The 26,052-nt window shown below is 40.3% G+C and overlaps 1 protein-coding gene across 1 annotated transcript in view; it reads left to right on the top strand.

Annotated features, from left to right (window-relative positions):
• The window catches only part of FBN1 (fibrillin 1), a 151,414-nt gene extending 125,778 nt beyond the window's left edge, over window positions 1-25,636 (top strand). The window contains exons 44-65 of the mRNA XM_065733896.1: window positions 698-820; window positions 4,110-4,235; window positions 5,024-5,140; window positions 5,533-5,661; window positions 5,914-6,033; window positions 6,476-6,601; window positions 8,604-8,753; window positions 10,086-10,151; window positions 10,833-10,949; window positions 11,294-11,413; window positions 12,810-12,932; window positions 13,354-13,485; window positions 14,073-14,198; window positions 14,846-15,052; window positions 15,520-15,645; window positions 15,843-15,965; window positions 16,694-16,810; window positions 17,566-17,694; window positions 18,462-18,581; window positions 20,704-20,935; window positions 21,932-22,106; window positions 24,365-25,636. Coding sequence (XP_065589968.1) covers window positions 698-820; window positions 4,110-4,235; window positions 5,024-5,140; window positions 5,533-5,661; window positions 5,914-6,033; window positions 6,476-6,601; window positions 8,604-8,753; window positions 10,086-10,151; window positions 10,833-10,949; window positions 11,294-11,413; window positions 12,810-12,932; window positions 13,354-13,485; window positions 14,073-14,198; window positions 14,846-15,052; window positions 15,520-15,645; window positions 15,843-15,965; window positions 16,694-16,810; window positions 17,566-17,694; window positions 18,462-18,581; window positions 20,704-20,935; window positions 21,932-22,106; window positions 24,365-24,748 — 3,188 coding nt within the window. The 3' untranslated portion in view covers window positions 24,749-25,636. The remainder of the gene's footprint in view (window positions 1-697; window positions 821-4,109; window positions 4,236-5,023; window positions 5,141-5,532; window positions 5,662-5,913; window positions 6,034-6,475; window positions 6,602-8,603; window positions 8,754-10,085; window positions 10,152-10,832; window positions 10,950-11,293; window positions 11,414-12,809; window positions 12,933-13,353; window positions 13,486-14,072; window positions 14,199-14,845; window positions 15,053-15,519; window positions 15,646-15,842; window positions 15,966-16,693; window positions 16,811-17,565; window positions 17,695-18,461; window positions 18,582-20,703; window positions 20,936-21,931; window positions 22,107-24,364) is intronic.
• The last annotated feature ends 416 nt before the right edge of the window (window positions 25,637-26,052 follow it).

Raw genomic sequence — 26,052 nt, 5'->3', positions numbered from 1 at the left:
TCTTACAGTCTTATACTGTCTGGGTCACTAGTACCTGAGGTAATGGTCTCTAAGATGCTACTGCTAGTAGAAATACCATGTGGTAGTACAGCTATTAGGATTGAGTGTGCTACCTTCAACAGGCAGCCATCCACAGGAAAGAAACCAGGGCTGAGCTTACCAAACTGTAAGCACAGACCAATATCAAAATACGAAGAAAAAATGTTACCCATCTATTCATCTTAAATTTTCCATCATAAGGAAAAGTGGTTGCATTTCTTTTGCCTAAAGCTTGATGTGTACATTGAGAGCTACTAAAGTCCAGCATGGATCTCAAGTCTTAGTTATGATCAAGGGAGATCCTTGTGATATCTGCTTAGGGATCTATGCAGGCATATTCTGATAGCAGTCTAAGACTGAAGTCCATCCAAATGAAATATTGCAACAGGCCTTTCCTGTGTGTTCTAACACCTTCAGAAAACCAAGTCCTCTAAACAGGGTTGAATTTTACAAATGGAGAATGTGGATTTGAGGTCATTTTTTAGGGAAAAAACTAAATTTGACTGAACGCCTACTTTTATCAATATATTGATGGTTTCGCAGTTTAAAAGCAGTTTGTATACTTGGTAAGTCAGTATTCCTTTCCACTAAAAACAAAATGGTTTTGTTGTCATTCTGTTAGTTACCATAGCAATCAAATTCCTCCTTGTATTAACAGATATTGATGAATGCCAAAATGGACCAGTGTGTCAGCAAAATGCAGAATGTGTCAACACAGCTGGTAGCTACCGTTGTGACTGTAAACCTGGCTATAGGTTCACATCAACTGGCCGCTGCACAGGTGAGTGCTAATGGCTTCTTTGGATGAATGTCTGCAGAAAGTAGTAGTGTTCCTTAGAAGCTTAAAAAGCAAGTCTCCGCTTCAGGAAGGTGTATATTTTATTATGCTAGGAGATCATGTGGGCTCTAGGAACTCTCCTCTTAAAGCCCTTTAGGAATTCCCATAGACATTCTGCTATAATTACCAGAAATCTACTGGGCCTATCTCACAAAGGTGTAAATGATGCTCTTGTGAGTAAGTATTTGTCTTCCACTCTGCCCCACTGACTGCAAAGATTCTCTAGTCCAAGTTATTCACTGTTTCTTGTCTAGCTATATTCTGACGCTAAAAGTTCACCTACTGTCTGGACAGAGAACATGTATTATTTTTCCCTTCCTCTGCATAAATTATTTGATTTTAATTTTAATTTTCTGGATGTGTTTTATCACTTTATTTGCCAGCTGTATTCTCACAGATAAAACACTGTTTGCAGGGGTCTCTTCTGATAAGGTGGTCTTATCTGCTAGGCCATATGCAATAGCCAACTTAAAAAGCTTATTGTTAAACTTCCTAAATCTTCTGTGGGTTTAAGCAGGCCCCAGAACATTATTTTTAAATTCTCCCTGAGTGAGACTGCAGTTCTCTAATCTCTTTGCTCTTTATTTTAAAATCATAGTCCAGAGAGGCATTTGTGTTGATTACTTGAAGAATTGCAGAGATTTTAAAGAGTGCTGGGAGCCAAGCAGCTGTAAATAGTATATACATTTCTGTACAAAATAATAATTACAAAGGAAATTGATAACATTTTCCTTGAGATTTTGCTTGAGTACTTCAGTTTGAGGAAGTGCACTTTCCCTGTAGAGGAGTTTTTCATTGTTTTGTGAGGCTCTTGAGGGAAAAGGGTGTAGGGGCAACCGGTACCCTGCTATGAGAACTGAGACTTTGTTTTGTAAGGCTATGCAATGGCACATGTAAATATCCAATATATTCTCAATGTAATTGTTTTTATGCCTTCGTTACAGTAGTACAGGAAGAACCAGGGAAGGTTCTGATATGGGTTACAATAAACCAGCATGAATTGGCACAAATAGTAATACTTCCCTGTATTTTGCACTCACTTTATGATTAGTGAAAATAAACAATTAGAGTAAAAATAAAAGTGGTTGATAAAATACTTGATCCAGCAAAGAATGGAAACTCCTAATGGCTCTGCTGAGAGCCAAGTGCTAAGCACCTTGCAGTACTGAATCAGTCACGCTGCTGCATGGAAAAGGATTACACCCCAGTGGCTTGTATCTTGATGAATCAAAACTATGGTATCACGTTCACTAGGGCTATGAGTACTACATTTACCTTACTATAAAAATAGCATTCTTCTGGTGCCAGTCTATTATGATATAATACATAATTTTTCATAGAAACACATACTGCCTCCCAGTTTCTCTACTGTGAGGATGGTCGAACTATGGAACAGCCTTCTCAGAGTAGGTGGTTGATGCCTCATGCCTGCTGGTGGTCAAGAGGCAGTGGGATAAATGCTCTCATCACTATGCTTGAACTTTTGTTTCGCCCTGGAGTGGTCAGGCAGATGACCTTTAAAGACCCTATCATTAATAGCATAGGGAGAGCTCAGTTGTCAGTGAACCCTCATTCAAAGCTACTAATGTTCCCAGTGCAAGTACAGTAATCCCAGGGATGGGGGTTATTGGGATTCTCCATGTACTTAGTACAGTGTGGAAAACAGGCAGTGGGGGAAGAAAAACAAGATTTAGTACATGCAGTTCTTTGCAATTATGAACAGCTTCACTCTTTGTTTTGCAGAGCACTGGGGCTGGTTTGTTATGAAATTGAATCTGTTTTGCTTAAATTGTATGTAAAGGAAAATTACAGAACATGAAAATCTAATGGACTCTAGTAAAAGCTTATGGGAGCACCTCAGTTATTGTGTTTTGGAGCTACATCAGGCAAAATGCCAAGAAGCATATTGAATCAAACCAGCTTTTGTTGTTGACAAGGTCCAAAAAGAGACCTTGTTTGATTTATGTTTCTGATTTTTTTTAAGGAAAAAATGTACTGGACAGCTAACATTTTGTTCTTTGACATTTTGTTTCATTTGCTGTTGGTAAAATCCTGGATTCTGCCTGAAAGCATTCACAAATTAAGACTGAAAGAGGGATCTGATTAATGTTTATAAATATCTAAAGGGAGGTAGGAGGCAAATGGATGAGGGCAGGATCTTCACGGAGGTGTGTAGTAACAGGACAAGGAATAATGACCTAAAACTTGTACATAGGAAGCTGTGTGCAAACATGAGGAAGAACTTCATTACAGTAAAGATGACAGAGCACTGGCCCAGGCTATCCAGAGAGATGGTGGAGTCTCCTTCTATGGAGATATTCAGGCCCTGTTTGGGCACCGACCTTTGTAACCTGCTGTAGGGAACCTGCTGTAGCACGGGGTTGAATTACATAACCACTTTAAGTCCCTTCCAACTCCTGCAGTTCTGTGATTCTGTGAAAACAAGAGCAACAGGAAGCAGTCAGCTGTAATACTAGTGTAATAGATGCCCTGCTACTGTAAGGTAGCATATCATGTGTGGCAGGATAGATTACTCCATCTTTCTCTGCAGAATTATACAGATGAGTGCTTGCTTCTGATGGCGGAATATTTTCTGGCTTTATACAACAGTAGTTCTTGTTTGACCTTATTGTGCTCTATTGGTCTGGTTTTCAGGATCATCACGTTGCATGCTACAGCATACATATATACATGTACTCATATTATCTCTGTGTAGAGTGGCTAATATTTTATTCCGTCTTTTCCTTCTGTAAGCTTACTGACAAAAGCTGGGGATTCATTTCAATTTCAGTAAGTCAATCAAGCATATGATCCAATATGGCCATAAGCAAGTAGCTGCTTTCATGAGGATACAAACTGTACTATACGTGAGGTTTTCTATCTTCTGTAAAGTCAATGTAAAGCACTCAGAGACCTCCTGACACAATTTCGTGTCATTAGTTCTACCTTTTGAATCCATAGTGACGTCTTCTTTCCAGCAAAAATTTGTCTCGTCAGTATTATTTTTACACTAGATTTTTTTCAGCTCCACGAATGCTGAAATGTGTAATTTACAATCAAGTAGCTCATTTTCAGAGATTTTCTTCAAAATGCTTTTGTTGTTGATAAACTGAAAATGCTCGTTTATGTTATAGACATGCACTGGTTTCTAATTCTCATGGTTTCTGCTTTTACATCTTTCCAGCCCTATAGTTTAGAGGCATTAATTTTCAGTGTGCCACTTTGTTTTCAGATCGGAATGAGTGTCAAGAAATTCCCAATATCTGCAGCCATGGGCAGTGTATTGACACTGTTGGAAGTTTCTACTGCATTTGTCACAATGGATTCAAGACCAACGATGACAGAACAATGTGTATAGGCAAGTAAACCAAATTAAGTTGTACTTAATGACTGTCTTTAATGGAAGTCTAACCTCCCTGTCATCAGGAATGATGTTACAAGAACTGATATGTGAGCCATCTTCCTCCAGCAAAGTTGCAAAACCACCATAGCTGACAACTGGGGGTGATAAGAAGCTGATAATAAAGGAAGAATGTCTCATTACTGTAGACAGGCAGTTTAAATATATATATCCTGTTTTATGAACTGCTAATGCCTTCATTTTTTTTCAGGAAAATAATTATTTCTTTGGAGTTTTCTGAAGCATTTCATTTGTTCCTTTAGGCAAGAAATCTAGTAGCTGAATATTGCAGTGCAGCAATTGTATGCAGCCTACTTGTTAACAGAGAAGTGAAGGATAGATTTCCTGCCAGAAAAGTGGCCTTTTGAGAAACAGAGACATCTTCATAAAGAAGGAAACTCTGTATTTAACTCATTCAAAGCTGTTAGTTTAGTGACTGTTGTCTGAGTAAGACAGGGAGACTTCGGGATGTTTGTGACCAAAGATAAATTAGAAATTTTTTGGGAAAAAGGCAGGAGCTACAGAAAGATAAATAATTATTGAATGCTTGATTATTTTTTATAAATGTTACTATCAAATGTATAAACCTTTGTACAATCTTCCTTTTAGAAGAGAGAAAAACCTTTTTCACTTGTATTTGCTCTGTGTTGACAGTAGGTTACTTTTCTTGCCTGTGGGATAGCTACAAGCCTTCCTTCCCCCGTCAGAGATGAAAATTCTTGCTGTTCCTTTTTTCTCCTTTGTAGATATTAATGAGTGTGAGAGAGATGCCTGCGGCAATGGAACCTGTAGAAACACCATTGGCTCCTTCAACTGTCGCTGCAATTTGGGATTCATCCTCTCACACAACAATGACTGCATAGGTAAGGAGTGCTGAGACCAACTGAGTGTCTCTAAGACTTCTTGCTTCTAATGAAATTAACATTAGTATCATCTTTTCTACATCAAAGGGTCACACTAGAATGGTGTGTTAATAAGACAAAAAGCTATTTCTTTAGTCTGAGAAGGACTCTGATTATTTTCTTCTGACTTTTCTGCAACTGCTTCAATGTTCACACGTATAATATCCCATTCCTTTTTTAACTCTTGCTTCGATAACTGCTTAGATTAGACTAGTAGCATAATTTTTCTTTCACTTCCTTCTGAAATGGAATTACTGATGAATTATCAGTCACTGTTCTGACACAGTAGAAACGGAAAGCTCATCTATCCAATTTTACTTGGTGCAGGTGTTTTTCAATGTTATTTTTTTTAGATGTGGACGAGTGTGCAAGTGGAAATGGGATGCTCTGCAGGAATGGTCAGTGTGTGAACACAATTGGATCCTTCCAGTGTCTGTGCAACGACGGCTATGAGGTGGCTCTGGATGGGAGGACTTGTGTTGGTGAGTGCCTTCTTTTACGGAGGGAAAAATGTGCAGTAGACCTTGAGTAAACAGTGTTCAGTAAAACAGTGAAAAAGACCAGAGAACTGTCAACATTGTTGTCATTGTACCTAGCTGAAGCAGATGAGGACTCTTCTACGTCTGGAAGGTTCCGCCATTAGTTTGTTGGAATCAAAAGTGTAGCAGCCTCAATGGCAAATTTATTGTGATAACTTATTTGAGATAATTGCTGTTGTTTTTCTTTTCTTTCAGATGTCAATGAGTGTGCACTGGAGCCTGGAAAATGCTCACCAGGAACGTGCCAGAACTTGGATGGGTCATTTAGATGCATTTGTCCTCCTGGATATGTCCTGCAAAATGACAGATGTGAAGGTGTGTATTGATCAGTCCTTCTTCTGTCCGTTTCCTTACTCACAGTTGTTACCACTTTCCTCTGCATCTGAAAATGGGTAATGGTTTTTGTGTGACAGTATGCAGTTCTGAACTGCAGCCACTGATAAGCTTCTTGCTTCTGATAAAGTCTGGACAAGTTTTGTTTTGATTCACAACTACCTGATCAAATCCCAAGAGAAAAATCTGATCCTAGGCCTGTTGCTAGTACATTGCTGGAGATGTACTCACAGCATGATGTTTTGAGAAACTAACCCTAGATTTTGTACCTGGATTTCTTATCCTTCTTTCTGTTTGTCCTTCTGCTGACAGCTGTATTTTTAGATCTGTTAGATATCAGCGATGATGTAAAGTTACATTTTATGAAGTGCATCTGCCAGTGTGACATTTTTATTTATCATCTCTCTAATTACTTTTCTTACAGACATTGATGAGTGTGTGGAACAGCCAGAAATTTGTGCCCTGGGCACATGTAGCAACACTCCAGGCAGTTTCAAATGCCTGTGTCCGGAAGGTTTTGTGTTGTCTTCCACAGGAAGGCGATGCCAAGGTAATCTCATCCTTATTTTTTGTCATTTCAGAATTTATTTTCTGTTTCATAAAAGCCTTGTTAGCTGCCTGTTTCTAATATACTAAAGAAGCTGTGGACTCAATATTTTTCGCAAGAGAAACATGATAATTCTTTAACTGTGGCCAGGTCCTGCCTTGTTCTAACATCTGATTGTCATTAAAGAGAACACTGCAATAAAAGGGTGAAGATTATGCTAAATGCACTAAGTTAAATGGGGAAATTATGTTGCTCCACAGCCCTTTTGCACTCCTGGAATCACTCCTTGAGACTACCTAGATTCTGTATAGACTGTGACATGTTTGACACGGTGATGCAGCATGAACTCCAGAGACTACTGCAGTGCAGTGCTACAGGCAGCATTTCCAGGAAAAAGGCAGTTCTTTGCACTTACCAGATTCTACATAACGCTTGTTAAACACTGTTGCTTTCCACAAATGTGTGGGTGGAAAAAAGATCGATGGAAAACATTAGCAAACAGAATAGCATGGACAATAAGCACCCATCTGCTTAGAAAAGTCTAAAGCTTTTTCAAAATGTAAGGCTTCAAGATTACCTTCTACACTACTCAGAGCCTAAACATGGGCACTAAAACAGAGGTTAAATGCTAAAAGATGAACATCTAGCAATGAAAACCCACAGGTCAGGTAATTCTGTGGATAAAGAAAAAGCACAGCAAATTAGGGAGTGAGTTATTTTAAAGACTTTGGAAATGATTAAATAGATACATCATTTAATGTCCAATACACAGCATGCACAGTGGTAACCAGTGATGAGTAAGACCTTCATAAGGACCTCTGTAGTTATGCTTGGCACAGAGTGGTGATACTTGTTGACACCATCGTGAGTTCTTCACTTCACAGTGGGCTAAGTGAAACTGTGGTTTTGGTTTAAAAAAAAGAACCCAACCTGCAGTAAACATTCATCCAAGTCTCCAAACCACCATGGAGTTTGGCGCAGCTACTTCCTTTAACTTCAAGAAAGTTGCACAGCTGTTTTAGCTGTGCTTTTGTAGCTTGTACGAATGAGGTTTCTTTACCCTGAGAGTATTGATCTTTCCAGGTAAGGAGAAAACACTCACACACACAAACACAAAAAAAAAACAACAACCAAGAATAAATAAAGAATGCAGCTTAATCTTCTTTATAAAAAATGGACCATTGTTTTACGTATAATATCAGAGGAAAATGCACACTTGCATGTACACAAGAACTGTTTCTTCCTATCCTCCCCAAAAGAGGGCTTTTTTCTAGTATCTCAGGCCAAGCAAACTTTTGTTTAAAACTTCCTGTTACTTTACTTTTGTAAAGTCTGGACACTGCCCAGCATCAGTGCAGTAGCCAGAAAACTGGATGAGCAGCTGCTTCCACAACTGGTCCATTGCTGTTCCCCTGCCAGCCCAGGGAGCTGCCAGCTCTCTGCCTGCTGAATGCTTGTGGTATGTGATCTCACCTCTACTCCAGCACCCTGGTTACCCAGTTAAAGGCGTGCCACAGGGCCAGTTTTCTTTGCTGTGTGTGCGTCGGGGAAGAATGAAGGAGGAAAGAGCTATTGAAAATTGCTCCTCAGCTTAACACTACACAGTATTACCATTACAAGCTTACTCAAATCTCTTGACTGAAGTGATTCTTACCAATAACAGAAAATAAATAAATCAGTATTCAGTTTTCACGAAGAGTGAAGATGGGAGGAAGAAACAGCCCTTACATTTCTGCTGGACAAAAGAGAATGTCTTTTCCTTTTCCTTGACTGAGATAGGACACTCTATCCTGTACCTTTCCTTTCCTGGGTTAGAGTGCCTCTGCCTCTTCCAGTCTTCTCCAGTCAGAGGCAGTAATGGTCAATGTTAGACTCAGACGGAAGCTGGGTATTTGTTGGTAGCCTGGGATGTGGGCTTCATGTAATTTGCAATTTACACCTCTAATTGAGAACTGTGTCGAAGTCGCCCTAACTGCACATAACAACAACTTTTCTCTCTATGCAGATCTGCGAGTGAGTTACTGCTTTACCAAATTTGAAGATGGAAAATGTTCTGTGCCAAAGTCTCGAAACCACTCCAAACAAGAGTGTTGTTGTGCCCTAAAAGGACAGGGATGGGGAGATCCCTGTGAACTCTGCCCAGAGGAAGCAGATGGTGCGTTGTTGACTTGGTGACCTTAGTGTCATGATAATCTCTCAGAACTGAAAGAAGACTGGGCTTCTTATAAGAAAGAATTAGGAAAAATGATTTTTCATTGCTGTTTAACCCTAACAATCGTTTTTGCTCTCTTTAAGGTAGATGGTTTTGCAGTCTCAAAAAGCATCTCTCAACTGTATTCAGTGTTTGCTTATAGATTTATTAGTGTGATTAGGTGGTGAATGTTTAGCTGTGGAAGTGTCACATACCACAGTAGGAAGGTAATAGGCTCTATGAGGAAATGCAGTTAAGATATAAGTGGAGTTAGTCCAAGTATGGGAAGAGATGCCATAAAAATGAAATCTAAGAGTGTTTTTATTTTAAAGACAGTAGCACTAGATCCACATCTTAAACACTGTGTTGCATTTTGTGACTAGAATTTATAACTTATAATCTGACTTGCAGACTTTTCGGTGTGAATGACTTGCAGAAATAACAGAGAATGACAAAACAGAGGCCCTTATGAGGGAAAGCCTCCATGGGCTGTTGCTAAAGAACTACTTTCCTTTTGTTAGTATCCTCTTTAAGAGTGCAACTAAGCATCAAGCAAGTCAACAGGCCTTTGTACCATCGTGGTGCAATTTGCTGAACACAGTTTAATTCATACTGACAGATGTGGTTAACAGCATTACATACATTAATACAGCTCATTTCACTAATATGTCATGTGGATGTTTTGCAGACAATCTGCACAAAAACTAGGGGAGAAAAGAGAAATCAGATGTTCCAGCTGCAATATTCCTTCTAGGCTTATTGCCTGTGTGTCATTCAGTTGCCCTTGAAGCATCTGAAACAATCAGTTGGAAAAGTGTAATACACTTCACAGCATTTTGTGGATTTGGAAACAGAGTGGTAACTTGAGTGTAAGCTGAACCCCAAAATCATACTCTCATCCTACCTGTAGTAAAGTTATTACTACTAATTCGTGACTACAGATGAGATTGTATTTTCTTCAGAAAACCTAAGAATCCTTTGCTTTACCATAGAAAAGAATGTGGTCACTGGTACTTATACTTTTAAGATGGACATATTGCATTTGTTTGATCCTTGAAGCAAGTTATATGATGCTAATCATTCACAAGGTTCTGCGTATGCACACAAAGGATATCAGATGAGCAGTACAGTTAGTACATGGCTGTAAGACCAAAGTAAATTCCATACTTTACGTACTATATTTCTGGATCTGACAATGAAAAGGATGAATTGCAATCTGATTGGGAAGCTCATGGATAATGACCATCACCACAACGGAATTGTACATATGCTTTGAACTTTTTTTTTTTTTAACAGAGGCATTCAGACAAATTTGTCCATTTGGAATTGGCATTCTTGTTGGACCCGGTGATGCAAGACTTGGTAAGTGCATGAACTACTCAACTGCCAAAGCAATTGTTGCATCAGTATGCCATTTTATATCCATAGACCATTGTCCAACTCAGTTGAGAATTGCTATTTCCAAAAGACATAACTTTTGAAATCTTCTATGCTTTTTTTTTCAATTATTTAAAGCAATTTTAAAAACAAATCTGAATATCTTATACGTCAGAAATTAATTGGCATTTTTAACTTACACTCCTCAGACTTGCTAGGAAACTTGTGTAGGATCCAGAGCATGGATCACAGTGTTCCCACCTTTCCTTGTACAATGTGTGTAACCTGTTTGCAGGCTCCAAAAGTGCAAACTGCAGTTTGCCAGATCCTTTCAGTACATTCTGCTCTGACCCAAGACAAATATCCCTTCAGCCTCACAGGCGAAAGTTTTAATTAAGAAGCACTAAATGGCTGCTATTTTTCTTATCTGCCCCTCTCCTTGTGGCTTTATATGACATTTAGAATCAGTTTCTTTTTTTGAGGTCTGAAAGCTGACCTGTAAGCCAAATATTGTGCCCACATTCTAATATATCAAAATTCAAATAATTACATTTTTAATGTGACATCAGGAATGCTTCTCACTAGAAGAACACTTGCTCTTTGAGAGGAGTCTAAAACCACATGGAATAAATTGCACTTAATGTGTTGTTTCTATTTCTTGTTCAGATGTGGATGAGTGCCTTGATCCGGATAACTGTAAATTTGGCCAGTGCATTAACACAGATGGATCTTTCCGCTGTGAATGTCCATATGGTTACATCCTACAAGAAACTCAGTGTGTAGGTAGGTATAGCTGCTTCGTTTTCCTTTTTAAAGAAAATCCTGACTTGCTAAGTATGTCATGAAGGGCATAATGGAAATATATTATTCTAACATGCAGTCTCCATCCGTGCCAGTGATCAAAACATGACTAGACAGGATTGAGCAACCTGTTCTAGGTCACTCTTCTTTGGCTGAGAGCTTGGCCATGAAAATCTCCGGTGGTCTCAAGTGACTGTAATTCGGTAACTTAAGCGAGTTCTTGTTTTTTATTTGTTTTGTTGTTGTTGTTGCTTACAAGTTGTTACTTTTTGTACCTTTTAGATGAGAATAACTGTGTAGTCTTGCCTTGATTTATTTGCTTGCAGATACTGATGAATGTGCTGTTGGAAATCCATGTGGAAATGGAACTTGCAGGAATGTGGTGGGAGGTTTTGAATGTACCTGTGTTGATGGGTTTGAGCCTGGACCAATGATGACCTGTGAAGGTGAGACTCCCACGTGTTAGGGACAGCCATTGCAGTTGCATGCTGAAACAGTTTCTTCATTTCAGAAAACAATCGAGGGGAGTAAAGCAGCTTAAAAAGACTGTGGAGGATTTCTGAAATGCTAAGCAAAGGTGAAAGTAGAAAATGGACTACTTGGGTATGTTAAGAAAGAAACGGAACAAACAGACACTGTTAGCACGGTAGTATAAAATTACTGTGGTACCCCTACGCTAAATATTTTTCATGCTTCAGTCTCTTATTTCAGAAGTTAAAAAGTGAAAGTGCACAAAGAAGGGAGGAGTAAAAAAGATCAGAGTTACAGAAGGAGCACACAGAAAATTAATTAGACTAGATTCTTTCAGTGTGGTAAATGTGGTTGAGGAGATATATGATTTAAATTTATAAAGCCATAAGTGGTAAGGGTACCAGAACTAGAGGGAACATGTTAGACAAACCAAAGCAAATATTTTTATATGCATAGTGCTTACTTAAGTAGTGAAACTCTTTGCTGCAGAGCATTAGTGAGGCCACAAGTATAAATTGATCCAGAAGGAGTTTGCACAAATTTGTGTGGGAATCCATCAGTGGAAATTAAGCTTGATAGCTTCGATGTGGCTTTTGGCTGTGGAAATCCTTAAACTGAGAGGCTGTATCAGGGGAAGGATCTCTGCCTACATGGTGCATTTCTTTAAATACTTTTCCCCTTAAGTTATAGCCAGAGAGAGGAGAATGTCCTAGGACATTCTGACACTCTTATCTGACCTGACGCAGCTGTTCGTCAATTATCTGTCACAATCTAGTTTGTAAACCCATACAAAAGAATGCTTCTACTTTTGCATCAACTCACATTAGTTTTATATATAGTTAGAGCTTCATTTACTTCCCTGTGGAATTTGGTCGAAAGCTCAAATTGCAGAGGAGTTAGTAGAGAGCATAAACATCATTTTATGGCAGTAATTATTCAAGTAGCCCAGAGTGTATGTAAATGCACTTCATGGTAAGAACAATGTTTTAGGGAATTCAGTTATGAAGAAGCTGAATTAGAGAATCTAGAATTGAAAAATAACTAGTAATAAAAATTGAGCCTAGATGTGAAAAAGGTACAGTTTTAACTTACAGTATTTTGGCAACAGGGATCTGGAAATTATTTCAGTTGGGCTTTTGCCATTAGAGATATTGAGACTTCAGGTAGCTGTGCAAACATCCCAGCATGTCTGATGCCTTCTCCTATATAGAAATCCATAACAAGTAGAAACGTGAGTCCTCAACAATGAACATTTAGCCCATGTTAAACAGATCTGTGGTACTGGTCGTAACTAAAACCTGCGTGTTGAAGTCTGCTGCATTTTGCAAAAGCGCGTTTCACTTCATATGGTCTTTGCTGCTCTGAATCCAGATGTCAACGAGTGCATTCAGAACCCTCTGCTCTGCGCTTTCCGCTGTGTGAACACTTTTGGATCCTATGAGTGCAAGTGCCCTGCAGGGTACGTTCTGCGAGAAGACCGGAGAATGTGCAGAGGTAAAACTCCTAGCAGACGCTCACAGTTGTGAGATAATGATTTCAAGCTCCTGCAGGGGTGGGGCTCTGACTCACTGCAGTAACGGGACTGAGTTTCAATCCCAGGAAATAATGGAGTCAGAAAGAATTTGGGATGAAATTGTATGGTTTGCATTACACTTTTGATTGTGTTAGTCCTATCCTGCCTGTAAATCTAGACATCTCGTGTAAGTGAGATCAGATCAGATGATACGGAGTTCTCTCACCCTGATAAAGATGGCACTTTGGAGAAATGAATTTGCTCTAGGCTGTTATATCTTGTAGAAAGTTTAGCACGATAACAGTACCAGATTTAATTGGATTAAAATTCCAAAGTCTGAATTTATTATTATGAATTTCCAAGAGCATCTCTCCATATAACAGTCTAAATTTTGTGTTTTAGATCAGAACGAGTGTGAAGAAGGCATTCATGACTGTGACTCAAAACAAATGGAGTGCAAAAACCTAATAGGCACCTATATGTGCATCTGTGGACCAGGTTACCAGCGCAGACCAGATGGAGAAGGCTGTATAGGTAAGTGACACCAAAGTGTTGAAGCTTTTGAAATGCACAATCGCTCAGTAGAGCTGAAAATTTTGGATTTAACAAATCATTAAGAAAAATTATGCACCTACCTGCATACCAGATTCACCAGTGCTATACACACACTGTTTTGCTGTACAGGTGTTCACAAATCTGGGCAGTAAGGAGAAAATCTGGATGTGGCTGTCTTTACAGCCGGCTTGCACTGCTGTTGCTGAGCTGGTCACGGTGAATCAGGCTCACTGTTGTGAGCTTGTTGATCTCTGTTAACAATGAGGGTAGATCTGAATTATTGTAAAACTCTGGACAACATTAAGAAGTGCAGCTATAGCTGTGAACAATTTGAAAACCAGTGAGGAGTATGTTGCAGAGAAAACTCAGAAACAACATTTATAGAGTGAGCTGGACAGCCACTTTTCCTCAGAAAACTCAATAGAATTTTAGTAACAAAAGTAAATAGTATTTATGCAAATTTAACAAGATAGAATGTTCAGCTTAAAAACTCCATACAAATTTCTTTAGCCTGCTTTCATACAGTAATGGACTTGATTTTTCCCATATCGTTTACAAAAAACCAGATGAGAATGAATGTCAGACCAAGCCTGGGCTCTGTGAGAATGGTCGGTGTGTAAACACAGTGGGAAGTTACAGATGTGAATGCAATGAGGGATTCACAGTCAGTGACACTCAGAACGAATGCCTTGGTAAGTACAACAGTAACACCCTAATGAATAATCACTTTGGAAACGGGAGTTCTGTTTTCCGGGAGTCATGCTAGCTGGTTAATTTTGGCAGTCAGATTTAACCCTTGTTTGAGGCTGCTTTACAACTTAGTGAGTTATCTCATTCTGCAGAAGTACTCAGAAGCTTAAACTTCAAAATATAACAGTGAGTAAACATCCTCTTCAAGAAGGGGCCTTTTTAAGTAGGTGTCCTCCTGCAATTTCACTCTTCCTATGCTAACTGTATGCCTGCTTTGATCAGTCATGTTGGGTTGGCTACATGTGCAAGCTGACAGTGGGGTGGTGTCAGTCAGCCTGGAATTGCTCTGCCTTTTCTCTGGGCCTGATTTTCAGCCATTTTTTCTTGTCTGGAATCAAGTAGAAATGTATCTTTTTTTTTAAGCAGAATATAACTTCTTTTCTACCTTTTGCTAAATTTCCTGTCTTCTTTGTTTCCCTTAGACGTCGTGCTCTCTTTATTACTGCTGGTAGTCTTTCACTCTCAGTTGCACAGTCCCAGGGTGAAGTATGCCCTTTCTTTTATATTTCTGACTGAATTCCTAATATCTCATGACCCTCTGGAGGTCATCACCATTAGGATTCTCTGTAATGTATAATTTGTCTTCCAGACAACAGGGAAGGCTACTGCTTCACTGAAGTCTTACAAAGTATGTGTCAAATTGGATCAAGCAACAGGAACTCTGTCACCAAGTCTGAATGCTGCTGTGATGGTGGCCGGGGCTGGGGGCCAAACTGCGAGGTCTGCCCCTTCCCAGGCACTGTGGCCTTTAAGAAGCTTTGTCCTCATGGTCGGGGATACATGTCCAATGGAGCAGGTACTAACTTACCTAGTAAACAACATCTTAGATAATTCAAATATTTTGGATATCAGAGAGTTTTCATGTGGACAGAACAGTCACTTGGGAGGAAGGTACACAGCCAAAGGCCTTTGATGAGAAGGCGTCCCTCCCTGCTTGTCAGGTATTTATTTGGCACTCTGGCTGACTGACACACACTCTTGCATTCTCACATCTGACTGCACTGTGGGTACAAATCAAGAGCTACTTGTGTACCTGAGAGGAAAGCAATGTTGTGGAGGCTAATATACAATCAGTTAGATTAATTAGAAAGTTAGATTAATGCTCCATTCCGTATTTTTACACTTAATATTTCTCCCTAATCTGTGCAGTGTTTTTTACTTTATGTGGGGCTTTCTACTGTCAGATCACAAGAACCTACTGAAACTTTATAAAATTAGCTCTTTATCATGTCCTCTTGTGAACTAACCTTCATTTACCTGCAGATATTGATGAGTGCAAGGTTATCCATGATGTCTGCCGTAATGGGGAATGCATCAATGAAAGGGGATCTTACCGCTGTCACTGCAACCTTGGCTATACTACAGATATAACTGGCACTCTTTGCATAGGTAGGTTTTTCATTATGTTCTATGAATATAAAGTTTATTATGCTGTATGTATATAAAGCTTATTACTAAGAGATGGCTTTACAAAAACCTTGAAAAATGAGGAGCAAAATGTCCTTCATGAAGAGGTTTTCAGCATTTTAAAACACATCACAAATCTTGTTTGTTACCACAGAGGTATCTGGTTTTCTTTATTTTAGATCTGAATGAATGTAACGAGTCCCCAAAACCTTGCAATTTCATCTGCAAAAACACAGAGGGGAGCTTCCAGTGTTCATGTCCGAAGGGGTACATCCTTCAAGAAGATGGGAGAAGCTGCAAAGGTAAGAAATAAACAAGCAATTTATTGCAGAGACTTGATGTTTCACAGGCAAATAGTAATCCAAGAACATTTAAATAATGTAAACCTTTATGAATGCTAGTTACTAACAACCCTAATGGTCTCCAGCTCAAAGATTAACAGTGTTTTCAGTGTGTTGTCCAGCATCAATAGTTTTAACCCACCTGCATTATGCTGAATAAGGGACAACGCTGTAGGAAAGATTTTGAAATGTTCTTTATATTTTCACTTATTTCTGAATCTTGTTACCAAAGCTCTGACTGAAACCACATGAACTTGAGCAGCAATTCTAAATTTGGCATGGAAAATGACATTACTCTTTGTAATTAGTGCTTAAATATTACTTTTGGAGTTACAGCATTCTTCAGTACAGTACCATTTTGCAATCTGCCACTGCTTCTCATGAAGACAGAGGTTTGCCATTAATTGATAGAGCTTGGGTAGGCATTGTAGTATAACAGCATCTTACAGACAGGTGGGAGTGTTGTCTGTAATCTCACCTTAGCACAGACACTAAGTAGGGTAGCTCTGAAGTCCCATTCATAACTTGACAGGCTCCGTGTTCAAGGAAATGGATGTCAGTGTGGAAAATGAGGTGTATATTCAGATACCTTTATTTGATATATTATTTATTTGCAGTCACTTCTCAGTCCAGCTGAACTGCCAGATCCTCCCTAGGAAACAAATGAAAAATGTTTGTTTGTTTTTTAGATCTTGATGAATGTGCAACAAAGCAGCACAACTGCCAGTTCCTTTGTGTCAACACTATTGGGGGTTTTACTTGTAAATGTCCTCCTGGATTCACTCAGCACCATACAGCCTGCATTGGTAAGTGATGTGAGAATCTAGATACAGATTTGGGATTTCTTACTGTTTCTTATTCCAGAAGCAAACTAGCAAGGAAGTGAAATTGGCTGCCTAGGAAACCAAATCGAAACAGTCCAGATTCTGATCCCAGTCCCTTGGAGGTCCTCCATCCTACCATCCCTTGTTTTCCTACTTTACATCTTTGAATTTTGCACTTGAAAGAGACAAACAGAAGCAAGTTATAACTCTTGCCCAACTTTTTCTTATTTACTGAGCCAAAAATAAATTCATTTCTGATCCTGTAGTCCATTTTCAGGACCCACATTAGAGGTCATGTCTAAAGTCCTTTAAAAAAACATATGGAGCCTATGTTTTCCTGCAATTGTCCTTTAAACAGAAGCACCTTAGGTCTGTGGAAATGTCAAATGAAATTACTTCCAGCAAAGCATACATTCTACTCTGCAAGTTGGATCTTTCTTCTGATGATCCTCTATTATTGGTGTGAAGATGTGTCTGTCTGAAGATTGGAATATCAAACCACACGTTCTTGGTGAAAAAAGGGAGCATCTCCCTTCCCATAGCTGTTCTTAGTTCTTTCAAATTAAAAATGTCAGCTCTTCTTCTGTAGTAAAAAGTGAAAAATGGAGTGGGCAGTAGGACAGCTATGTTGCTAACTTTTCTTTACTGCTTGTCACAAATCTTTCATTGTCAGCATCACTAAATCATCATCTTTACAATGAAGAATAAAAAGTAACTCTCAGACTTTATTCCTTCAGATAATAATGAATGTGCTACTGAAATTAATTTATGTGGAGCAAAAGGTATTTGCCAGAATACTCCAGGAAGTTTTGTGTGTGAATGTCAGCGTGGCTTCTCACTCGACCAGACTGGGCTTAGCTGTGAAGGTAGGTGCAACACAGTGCATTTCATTCCATCTCATCTCATCTTGCTTTTCTACATCTTTTCTCATCCTGCTGTTACCCAAGGAGGGACGTGCAGAGTAAGAACCAAATCCTATGGAGTAAGTATGTTCAGATAGAAGGGAGGGTGGGATTTGGAAGTTTATCAACAGGGAAGTATAACTTGCAGGATTCTAGAGAGCTGATATCTTCTGAGGATACTTGAATTTAGACTGCAATGTTTTAGTTTAAGAATCACAAGTTCAGTGAACTTCTGTCAAATCCTGCCTGGATTTCTGAGGGACTCGCCGAGGACAGGAAGCCTTGCATCTGCAAGGTGACCTGCTGAGAGTTCGCGGGCTGATGACTTTATCTCTCTGGGTCCCTGAAGCCTTTTCCCAGGACAGGGCTTGGTTTGCTTTGAAAAAAGATATCTTGGGATTGCTGGCTTCAATGCTTAAGTAAAAGCAGGGAATTCTTTGCTTTGGAAAGCTTTTTTTTTTGCCTTTCTGCTCTCTGCTCCACAGCACAATACAGTGGCTATGGAATCTGTGGGTGCATTTGAGCTTTTCGTGGTATTCTGCCCTAAGTTACTTTATACAGAGCCAGAACTCCACACCTGAAAGACCTGAAGTGGCTCCCGTTGCTGGTTAGGGTTTTGGAAGATTCTGGAATACCCCTATACGTATGGATGATAGCTTTTAACAGAGTTTTCAAATACAGCATAACTTGAACTTCTCTCCCAGAATTCAGAGTGTGTCTCACTTTTTTAGATGTTGATGAATGTGATGGAAACCATCGGTGTCAGCATGGCTGCCAGAACATAATCGGAGGATACAGGTGTAGCTGCCCACAAGGATATCTCCAGCATTACCAGTGGAACCAATGTGTTGGCAAGTCACTTTTGAAAATTTATCTATGGGAATGCATGTAACTTGTTAGCAGCAACAAGTGGAGGGCAGTGGGTCAGTTTGCCATATATTTTTTTCTGATCATTATTTACTACGTTTGGTGGAGTTACACTGCAAGTGAGCTGTCCTGTGAAAGGCAGGTGGTTTGAAATGGCCAGTAGCTCGTGTCCTGGTTTGATGAGGTAAGCACAAACAAGTTAAGCTTTGAGAGTGCTAGAAGCTGGGATGATTTTGAGGGAAAGTGCATTACTCACATGTATCTTGTGATGGAAACAAAGGAAGTCTTCTCAGCCATGCAGCAGTCTGCTCAGAGACAATTCCAATCTGAGAGTTTGTTTGTTGAACCTGACAGACTCATAACCAAAAGTTTGGGTTGTTACGTTGTAAAATTAAACTTCAGGAGTAAAGCATTTTAAACTCTACTAAAATCCTCCTCGCTCCGTGCGTCTAGCATTTTTACAATGCCAGCAGGAAGCTTGCTGTGTGTAAGCTCTTTACAGAGTTGATCATTTCTCATAGCTGACTAAAGCTGCTGCAGTCCGTCTAAAGACACTGTCTTGCAGCTTTGGGATGGACTTGAGTAACAAGTGCTTACAGCTTAACTTTGGTTATAAGCAACAAAAGCTCGTGCTCTTTTTTATGTTAAGAACTAAATACACTGGAAAATGAACATGCATATTTCTTCCTTGCCTAAAATCTTTTGTGACCATTGACTACTGTTCATGTTTCAAGCAGAGCTATCAGTTTCAGAATTCTCAGACCCCACTGAAAGAAAGGCTTCAACCTGTCAGCAACAAATACTTATCACTAGAGACTTCACTAGGAAAAATTAGACTTGAGTGCCACAACTGGGGAAAATCCTGACTAGCACTTTCACCTTCTGGCAGTCCAGGCAGAAACCCAAAACTGCATGGCGTAAGACCTGTTTTCATCCTGTGCTCATGGCATCTCTCCTTCCTGCTGAGGCTGAGCATGGCAGAGCTGTGTGTATTGGAGCACAAAGCTGGCACCTGATGCCCCACTTCCATAGAGCCCGAGGCTTCTGTGCCTTTTTTTTTTTTTTTCTCACCAATTACCCAAAATATGGGAACTAACCTTGGTGGTATCCACACTCTCTCTGCCTCACAGTGCAGCAAGTTTCTGTGGTTCAGATGTTCATTTGTGGTGTTGACCTAATTGCCACAAATTCAGCTGTGTTAGGTATGTTGAATATTGAAACATCAGTCTAAGTGAATGGCAAAGCTCGCATGGGCTTTGTTAGATGGAATTCAGCCCCAAGTTTAACTCTTTAGGGTTCTCACATGTTCAGTTTTAATGTCTGTAATTAAGTGCTTATGACACTTTTCTAGATCTCCTGGGCATGCCACAGGGGAAGAATCCACGCAATAGGCTTTTCTGTACCAGCTCCTTCATACTACTTGGCAATTCCAGCTCTGCAAACATTTTGTGCCTTTTTTAGTTTATTTGATGAAGTGTTCAGGGACTTCTGATGTTGCTGTAACACATATTTAGATAATCACTGAAGAATGCTTTGGTTCCTCCCATGACTTGTGCCGTGTGACTGTGTCTCCTTGCCCAGACAGTTCTGTGGAGCACTGTGCCATATATCACATTGCAAAAAGTAAAAGCACTGCTTCTAAACAAAGAACAGTCACATTGTTTGGGGGAAAGACCGCAATGCTCTCAATAGCACTTATTCTCTGTCTCTCCTGGATGTGTAGGCTAGAGATGCTGCTCTGGGCTTTATGTGTTTATTCATGCAGGGATCGTGCAAGTGCCTGAAAAAGGTGTCAGAACTTAATTCCCTCTTTTTCCTTTAATCTTGAATAGAATTATGAACATGGGATTACTAGACCAGATTCTCAGCTCTGTAAGGTTTTATCCTCAGGTTTTTTTTCTGGAATAAGAGATGCTCCCTCCTCTACTTCTCAGCTCTTCAGAGCACAAGCTGACATGGCATGAGACATCTTCAGCAGAGTGGTCCAGATGTTGCTTGGTTGTATGGCACAGTGTGCATCTGATACGGCAGCACGTCTTTCTGAAGGGGTAGGTTGGACCGACCTGAGAGCAGAAATTAACATGGTGTGTTCTTCTTCCTTTCCAGATGAAAATGAATGTCTAAGTGCGCATATTTGTGGAGGAGCATCTTGCCACAATACTTTGGGAAGCTATAAATGTATGTGCCCTACCGGATTTCAGTATGAACAGTTTAGTGGAGGTTGCCAAGATATCAATGAATGCGGTTCTGCACAAGCCCCATGCAGTTATGGTTGTTCAAATACTGAAGGTGGCTATGTCTGTGGATGTCCACCTGGTTACTTCAGAATAGGACAAGGGTAAGGGATTCTCATTTTAAACTAACAGACATAAAGGCAACGTAACTCGCTCCCTTCTCTGTAGTGTGGAGCAGCAGAACCAGGGTGTTATCACCAATGAGACACGGACAGGATTGTGGAGGTGTTCAGGAGTTGGATTCACCTGCTTCTTTTGGAGATAAGGGAGGGGAGATCTATTGGAGAGAAGAGAGCTACATGGTTTTGCTGTTTAAGGAAATTTGGTCACAACTACCAGATTCCATAATGCCTTTTAAGTGCTTTCACCTCTCCTGCACATCCCAGCAGCCAGCCATGCTATCTGAGCTCACGCCTCTCACTGTGATCTGTGGTGCATCCCTTCTAAAAGCAAAACAAAACAAGCCTTGCCAGCTCCAAAGACAAATGATACTATACAAGTGGTGGTTGGAATTATAACTTCGTATGCTTTTACTTTCTTGTATGTTTCATGTGTTCCAAATGAATTACTTTTTGAATAAATGTCTGCTTTATCAAGGAAACCAATTTTCACTTGCCCCAGTGGGAGTGTTCGGGCAGTGCATCATGTTGGAGCAAGCACTCAACTGGAAAGCAGACAGATTGTGCTTTAAGTCTTACAAGTGACTAAAAGCTTTGGGATGCTCACTTTGACTGCATTATGAAAGACCCCAATTCTCAGATTTTTTATCATTTCCTGAAAATTGGTCTCTCTTAATGTGTTTCAGGTTGGATGACAGAAATAACTAACAACTTCTCAGAACCTAAACTGGTGTTTTTCAAACCCTTACATACTGGCAGGTCTCTTTTAGACAAAGCCCCATGGAAACAGATTCTTGAAATGAAAGAGGTAGCTGCCCTGTGATTCAGTGAGAATTTTGCCTAATAAATTGGAACAGAAAATTTCCTGGGAAATGAGTGCTACACAAATTGTTTTATTGTTTGTACTCACAGTCCCCAAATTTAGCTTTTGATGAGATATCTGTCTCGCTGGAATTAATTTTGGATTTCTTCCTTCCTTAGACATTGTGTTTCTGGAGTTGGGCTAGGCAAAGGTCAAGGACAAGAGCTTTCACTCAGCGGAGAAGTAGATGACAACTCTCTCTCTCCAGAAGCTTGCTATGAATGTAAAATCAATGGGTACCCCAAGAGAGGAAGGAAGCGCAGAAGTACTAATGAAACTGCAAATGAAGCAGAGGTAATTGACCCTGTGGGGGCAAAGGGTTTGGTGTTACCTGGTGAAAGCCAGTCTTAGATTGATGAATGTCAAGAAGCAATCTCATGGGAAAGTGTATACCCCCAAAGCAGATCAGAGGGCTGATTTTGGACATCAGGTGTCTGGGACAGGGCTTCCTGAAACTGTTCTGTCACTGTCAGGCAAAGGTTGTCCCCTGCAGCCCTTCCATACCTACTGCCTATGTTGCATCAAACACTCAACTAAACACCCACCCAGCTGTCCTGAGGGCAGTGCTCTCACCTGCAGAATGAGCTCTTGATGTTAGAGGATGACGGGTGTGTAAAACGTGTGTGACCTTGTGGCTGGAAAGGCAGTATGCATTGGGCAGGATGGATGGTGACCCCTCCAGGCAGAGCCATGTTGTGTCTGGGCTGGAGCCCTCCCCAAAGCAAACAAAGAGCTCTGGATGAGAACACTGGACTTCGAAGGAGTCCAGAGCATCCCAATGCTGCATCTCTTCTTGGGGTTCATCCACACCCTCACAGTCACTCAGGCTGCCAGCCTGGGGGTGAAGCTGTCGGTGTGGTCACATGTTGTGCTCACTGCTGGCCCCAGCACAATTAGGGAGGCTGAGCTTCGTCTGTCATCACCTGGAAGTTGCTAGGGACAGAGGCAGGTTTCCATTTGCCTCTCAGTGGGATAACTGTGCCAGTGAGTACATAAAACCTATTGCAGTGCTCGCCCAACTCCACTCCCTCCCAGCTGTTGTCACTGGTTTCTTTTATCTTAACCAAATATTAACAAGTGATTTAAGCACCCATATTTAGATGAAAACTTTGCTCAGTGACAAGTTTTGTCTTTATGTGAAGAAGAAGGCATCCTTTTTCATTCATCCTGGAGGAAGATATTTTAGTTCTTGGCAAATGTTTTGAGAAATAGCATAACTTGAAAAGTAAATCCTTTACGAAACCCCACCTGCTGGAGTTTGTTCTGAATTGGTCACAACACTGGGACACAATGTGACTGAGGTGGTTGTAATTCTGTTTGTTCTTCCACTGAGCTTGCCACATGTTGTCCAGTAGTCTCTCCGCTCCCAGCATGAGTGCAGCAGTTGTGGTAGAAGTGCTATCTCACAATAGTCTCTCTTGAGCAAAATCCATTGTGTTACCTGAGGCTTATTTTGTCTTGGAATACAAGGTCAGAATGCTGGTTGAGTCATTCAGTCCAATGCCCTGCACAAGTCACTACACTTAAATCTTTCTCCCACCAGTTAAATGCAAACAGTTTGCAGGGGAAATGTCTCCAAGTCCACAGTCATTCAACTTCTCACTTCTTCATCCATTCTGTGGTGACAGCGATGTTATGGGTGAAGTGTACTGAGCTGTTCTGGACAGAGAAAGCAGCAGTTCGTGGCATGTCACTACCCCGAGCTGCCATGTGTGTTCTCTGCTCACGTGTACATGTGAAAGAGCTTGCTTTTCCATGCATGAATACAGGAGATTCGGGGGCAAGTTAGCTGTTTTCATTCTGTGCTCAATGTGTGGCTCTCTGCTAACACAGGAAAGCAAGAGAATGCTTTTGTCCAGAAGAGCAAACACTTGATTTTGGGCAGAGTGGGGTTGTAAACTGCTTCTTCAACGTGTTTCAGAGTTCTCTGCAGTTGGTGCTGGGTAAGGCCATTTGTCTCAGAGGTGCTGTGTACTTCCTTTCAAAATGATAACATTTAGCAGATGTACTATCAGAGGTGTTTTCAGTCTGCTCCAGCAGCGTGACTCACACATTCACAACTTGGGAAGCACAGTAACTGTCACTTGGAGGTGAGGGGTAGTGCTGTGGCTCCAGCAGCTCCCCCCAGCTCCGTGTCCAAACAGAACAAATATCACAAAGTAGAGAACTCTGACCTAAACAACATGTCTCTCCATAGACCGTGCTGTCTTCTGCACTTCATTCCCATTAGCTTGTGATCCCCCTGACAGAGAGGCAGAACAGGCCTTTGCGGGGTGTAGGGCAGTGGCTGCAGATGCTGAGCACAGACAGGAGTTGTCAGGCAGCAGGACTCACATGGAGAAACCCTATTTCTCATGCCGGGGTGGTGGCAAAGACTGCACTTCATTCTGACAACCACTAAGCCTCCAGGAGAGGTTTAGACAGATGACTTTACCGAATCTCCTTTTAAAAGCTATTCTGTTAATAATGGATGAGCTGGATAAGAAATACACGTATAGATGGCTGTGAAACGTTCTCTGACAAAGACAGCTAACATCGTTTGTTCTTTGCAGGATGAGCAAGAGCCTCCAGTCAGTCTTGCCAGCTGGGATATCGAGAAAGCAGCAGTCTTCTCTATCAACATCTCCGATCTCAGTAACAAAGATCGCATCCTGAAACTGCTTCCTGCCCTCACAACACTGACAAACCATAACCGATATTTAATTGACTCCGGAAATGAAGATGGTTTCTTTAGAATCAATAAGAAGGACGGAATAAGTTACCTTCATTTCACAAAGAAGAAGCCAGTGCCTGGAAACTATTCATTACAAATCAGTAGTATTCCACTCTATAAAAAGAAGGAACTTAACCAGCTTGAAGAGAAACATGACAAAGACTACCTCAGTGGTGAGCTGGGAGATAACCTGAAAATGAAAATTCAGATATTGCTTCATTAATTCATCAACCAAAGACCAATAATTAAACCAAAGATAGATAGGTAGGACTGAATATTCCTCCCAATCAGATTCTCCATATCATAGGTACAATCTTACATGAGTACATTTGTATGAACGAGCACTATTATATTATTACATAAACAAGGTACAGGATGAATACCCTAGCTCAAAACAACCACTTTCTCAGGCTTTTAACTGTAGCTGAGCTACCTTGATATGTTGAATCTTGAAAACTGGGACTTTTGCCTTTGGAAGTTGGCCACTGATGCTGAGACACGTCATCATTTCAGCAGAGGTACAAGAATGTGCTTTCAACTGATGGACAGCTCTATTTTTGTAATTCTTAAACTTTGCTTCTCCAACTACAACTTAACTAGGTCAGCCATTTATGATATCCATTTGGTGCTAGTAAATTTTCAACCTAGATTTATAAATGCACTGTAATATTTACACAACTTAGAAGCCAAAATTGCCATTATTCAGTCTAAATACTTCAATCAACCAAAGTTAGCTCAGTAGTTTATCTCAGTTATGCCTATAATACATTACATGTAAATTAAGTGTGTGTATACTGTAATCATGCTATTTTTATCAATGAAGCATTTGTAAACTAGATTAATAATACCCTTAATGTGAGGGTTTGTAATGGTGCTTATAAGACCAACTACTTGTTAACTGTATACACAAACCTGATGATAAAGTTTCTGTGACTTGCCAAAATGCACTGAGGTCAGTAGGGACCATTAAACATTCTCAAAAGTCAGATGACAATCAGTGCCATCCTATGCCATGACATTATGTAACGTGTCAAGAGTACCCATAGTCATTCATATCAGCAAGGGTTCAATGTCATAAATGTCACAATAAAACAGTTTTTTTTTTAGTTTATTCTGTGGCTTTGTGTTCTTGCTGAACAGTTTATCACACTGAATTCTTACATTTCAGGCATTCTTGGTAGGGTTTGTGTTCTGTACTTGTGCACAGGTGACTTCTGGAAGGCATGCTGCTATCATCTGTTCACTCTTTGTGCAAAGGAAGAACAGAGGACATACAGAAAGCTTTGCAAATCTAAGCAGCAGTGGAACTCTACAATAATTGTGTGGCTCCAGAAAGTGCATTAGAACATTTCTGATGACTTTACCTGAATCATCAAGTCAGTCAGTAGTTCTGATGGCCAAAGCATGCAAAGTGGATGTTAAGTCATTGTACGAAAAAAAACCCCGAACACATTTAAGCATTTAAAAAGCCATTTGCTAAAACTGCCTTGTTTAACATATTCAGTTCTTTTGCTCCTACTTCGGCAG

The sequence above is a fragment of the Cyrtonyx montezumae genome, unplaced genomic scaffold, assembly GCF_038088225.1.
Source record: "Cyrtonyx montezumae isolate F1298 unplaced genomic scaffold, pur_monq_1.0 scaffold_17, whole genome shotgun sequence".
In the NCBI taxonomy this organism is placed as follows: domain Eukaryota; kingdom Metazoa; phylum Chordata; class Aves; order Galliformes; family Odontophoridae; genus Cyrtonyx; species Cyrtonyx montezumae.
This window is presented reverse-complemented; position numbering and strand designations above follow the sequence as displayed.